This window comes from Myotis davidii, unplaced genomic scaffold (genome assembly GCF_000327345.1).
Source record: "Myotis davidii unplaced genomic scaffold, ASM32734v1 scaffold62, whole genome shotgun sequence".
NCBI lineage: Eukaryota > Metazoa > Chordata > Mammalia > Chiroptera > Vespertilionidae > Myotis > Myotis davidii.
Window position 1 is genome coordinate 2,226,388 of NW_006295180.1, and position 3,145 is coordinate 2,229,532.

Genomic DNA, 3,145 nt, shown 5'->3' on the forward strand with positions numbered 1-3,145 from the left:
GTGAATGAAATAAAGGGAGTAGATCTTCTTTTCTTAAATTGTATTTAGAACTTTATTGATTTTAGAGGAAGGGGGAGAAAGAAACACCTATTGGTTGCCTCCCACACGCACATGCCCCAACCAGTAACCTGGGTATGTGCCCTGACTGGGAATCGAACTTGCCACCTTTTAGTGTATGGGGTGATGCCCTAACTGAGCCACACCAGCCAGGGCTGGGAGTAAGTCTTTGCAGGTCTTTTTTGTCGTCTTTAAGTCTGTGCCTTGTTCTTTTTTTCTTTTTCTCTTTTTTAAAATATATTTTTATTTTAAGTGTGTCTGCTTTTTATTTTTTTTCCCATCAACATTATTTTAAAAAATCTGTATTGTTGAAAGTATTACATATGTCCCTCTCTTTCCCCCATTGACCTCCTTCAGCCCGCCCCCTGACACCCCACTCCAGGCCTTCAGCACCCTATTGTCAATGTGGCCATGGGTTATGCATGTATGCATACAAGGTCTTTGGCTAATATCTTCCCACCCCCCCCCCTCCATACTTTTTAATTTTATGCCGTCTCTCTCTTTAAAAAGCTATTACCTTTACATTTTACGTAGAGCAGCATTTGACTCCTCAAACCTATTCCTGGAAAGGGAACAGAACTAGACAAAGTAATGCCAGTAAAATAACTATGTTAAGTATATTTTCTTCCAGGAAAAAAGAAAGAAGACTACTAGTTACTATTGAAAAATAACTTAGTGGTGTCAAGTTATATTTATATTTAAATAATAAAATAGACTCTTTGACCACCTACCATTAAATTTGACCCAGACTGACATAAGATATGTCGTCTTTGGAGAAGTGTCTATTTAGGTTCTCTGCCCATTTTTTAATTGGATTAAAAATAAATAAATAAAATAGATTTTTTTACTTATTTCAGAGGAAGGAAGAAGGAGAGAGAAATAGAAATATCAATGATGAGAGACAATCATTGATCAGCTGCCTCCTGCACACCCCCTCCTGGGCATTGAGCACTCAACCCTGGCATGTGCTCTGACAGAATCAAAACATGACCCCTTGGTTCATAGATCAACGTTCAGCCACTGAGGCACACACCAGCTGGGTTGTGCCTTGTTTTTTTTATTATAGTGTCATGCTTAATCTCATCCATATTATATCAGCTATAACTTTATTCAAACAAATGTGCCATTAATTAATTATAAGAATCAACAGAGCCCCAGCCTATTTGGCTCAGTGGATAGAGCGTCAGCCTGCAGACCAAAGGGTCCCAGGTTTGATTCCTGGCAAGGGCATGTACCTCGTTTGCAGGCTCTTCCCTGGTCCAGGCCCTAGTCGGGTGCATGAAGGTGACAACCAATCGATGTATTTCTCTCACATTGATATTTCTGCCTTTTTCTCTCTCTTCCACTCTATCTAAAATCAATGGAAAAATATCCTTGGTTGAGGATTAAAAAAAAAAATCAATAGATTCTTCTGAAATTCTTATAGATGGACATATTTAATAGAAAGAATTACTTTCCAGGGACTTAGTTTTAAACATTTTATTAGCATTTCCAATGTGAAATATACATTACTATCTAAAGTTACTAAAAACAGTAATACTCCTGAGTCGAATCTTTATATAATTCAATTTAGCATTATTTCTTGAGTATAAAAGTATATATATTTTTTCTAGTGTGGGCCCCTATCACTAGTGACTGAAGAGAATTGTGAAAGAAAAACGAAAGGATTGATTTTAACATTATCTTTGAACATTAAATTAACAGCAAAATTATAATTTCCATAGTCAATAATTTGATTTATGCTCGATATAAAACAAATGAGCTTTTCTACGTAAGTAAATTATTTTTGCTAACTATATACATTTTAAAATTAAGGAAGTCACATCCATTGAAAAAATAAAAATTATCTAGAATCTTTGTTAAATCACAAAAGTGATAAATTGTATCTATAATTTTGAGTCTTGCTTTTTTTCACTTGACCTTGCATGACAGGCATCCCCTATGTTATTAGACATCTTCTGAGAACATGGTTTTCGACAGTGCAGAAGGACATTAGAGAGCAGTTAGCCCACTGCTCATTTCACATGAGGAAACACTCAGACGTGTCATACTTGTCCAGATGACAGACACATAATAGCCTGTGACTATAGTCTCATCCGCTTTCCACCTGCTTCTCGAATTCAGACATTTGCTCCATGTATAACTTTGTGCTGTCTCCCTTTCTACGAAGGCTTTTCTTTGACAACTAGAGTCTCCTAAAGTGTGATTGTCTTTGTGTGTTTGCTTAGGGTTTACTACTCAACAAGCAGAAATCATTGTATCTGCATTGGTGAAGATCACGGAGGCCAACATGGATATCGTCTACAAAGACATGGTCACCAAGATGCAACAGGTTAGCTTTGTGAGAGCACCTTTGCAAATTTGAAATCTAAAGGGAAGATGTCACTTGTAATATGTATTTTTGGATACTGTCCTATTGAAAAGCATGTAGTTAATTTTTATCATAGTTGAGAGGCTAATTATTGCAGTGGCATAAAAAGTATTTGCTCAAAGCTATTTAGTAAACTTGTAGAATCAAATTATTATGCTAGAAATTCACTATACTTGAAAAGTCTCTCTGCTTGAAAACTGTTTCAGTCCACCATCTACACTAATAAAAGAGAAACATGGTAATTGGCGTACGACCGCTACCCTTTTTATTGGCTAATCAGTGAGATATGCAAATTAACTGTCAGCCAAGATGGCAGCCGGCAGCCAGGCAGCTTGAAACTAACATGAGGCTTGCTTGCCTCAGTGAAGGAGGACTCCAACATTCCCCGCCTACCACTGCAGGCCTCTGAGCTGCCACTCTAAGCAACTATTTAACAAACATAGAAGCTAAACAAAACCCCAGAAACCAGCTTTAGTCCTGGGCTTCAGCCAGCAGGATCACAACATTGTATGCAAAGGCCAGAAACCTACTTTCAGCAGCGGAGGCCTAAGAGCTGGAGCCAAGCCTCAGAGCTAAAGCTGGCCCAGAATAATAATAATAAAAAAAGACAAAAAGGAGCGGTTGGGAGCTTCAGTCACCCCCAGCCTGAAAACAGCCCTCAGCTCCTCACCCAGACTGGCCAGGCACCCCAGTGGGGACCCCCACCCTGAAGGATGT

General features: G+C 38.4%; 1 protein-coding gene across 3 annotated transcripts in view; it reads left to right on the forward strand.

Moving 5' to 3' along the window:
* The window catches only part of MCUR1 (mitochondrial calcium uniporter regulator 1), a 34,183-nt gene that overhangs the window by 19,343 nt on the left and 11,695 nt on the right, over positions 1-3,145 (forward strand). For all 3 annotated transcript variants that reach the window (XM_006769711.2, XM_006769710.2, XM_015567806.1), the window contains one exon: positions 2,286-2,389. In XM_006769711.2, the coding sequence (XP_006769774.1) occupies positions 2,348-2,389 (42 nt within the window). In that variant the 5' untranslated portion in view covers positions 2,286-2,347. The remainder of the gene's footprint in view (positions 1-2,285; positions 2,390-3,145) is intronic.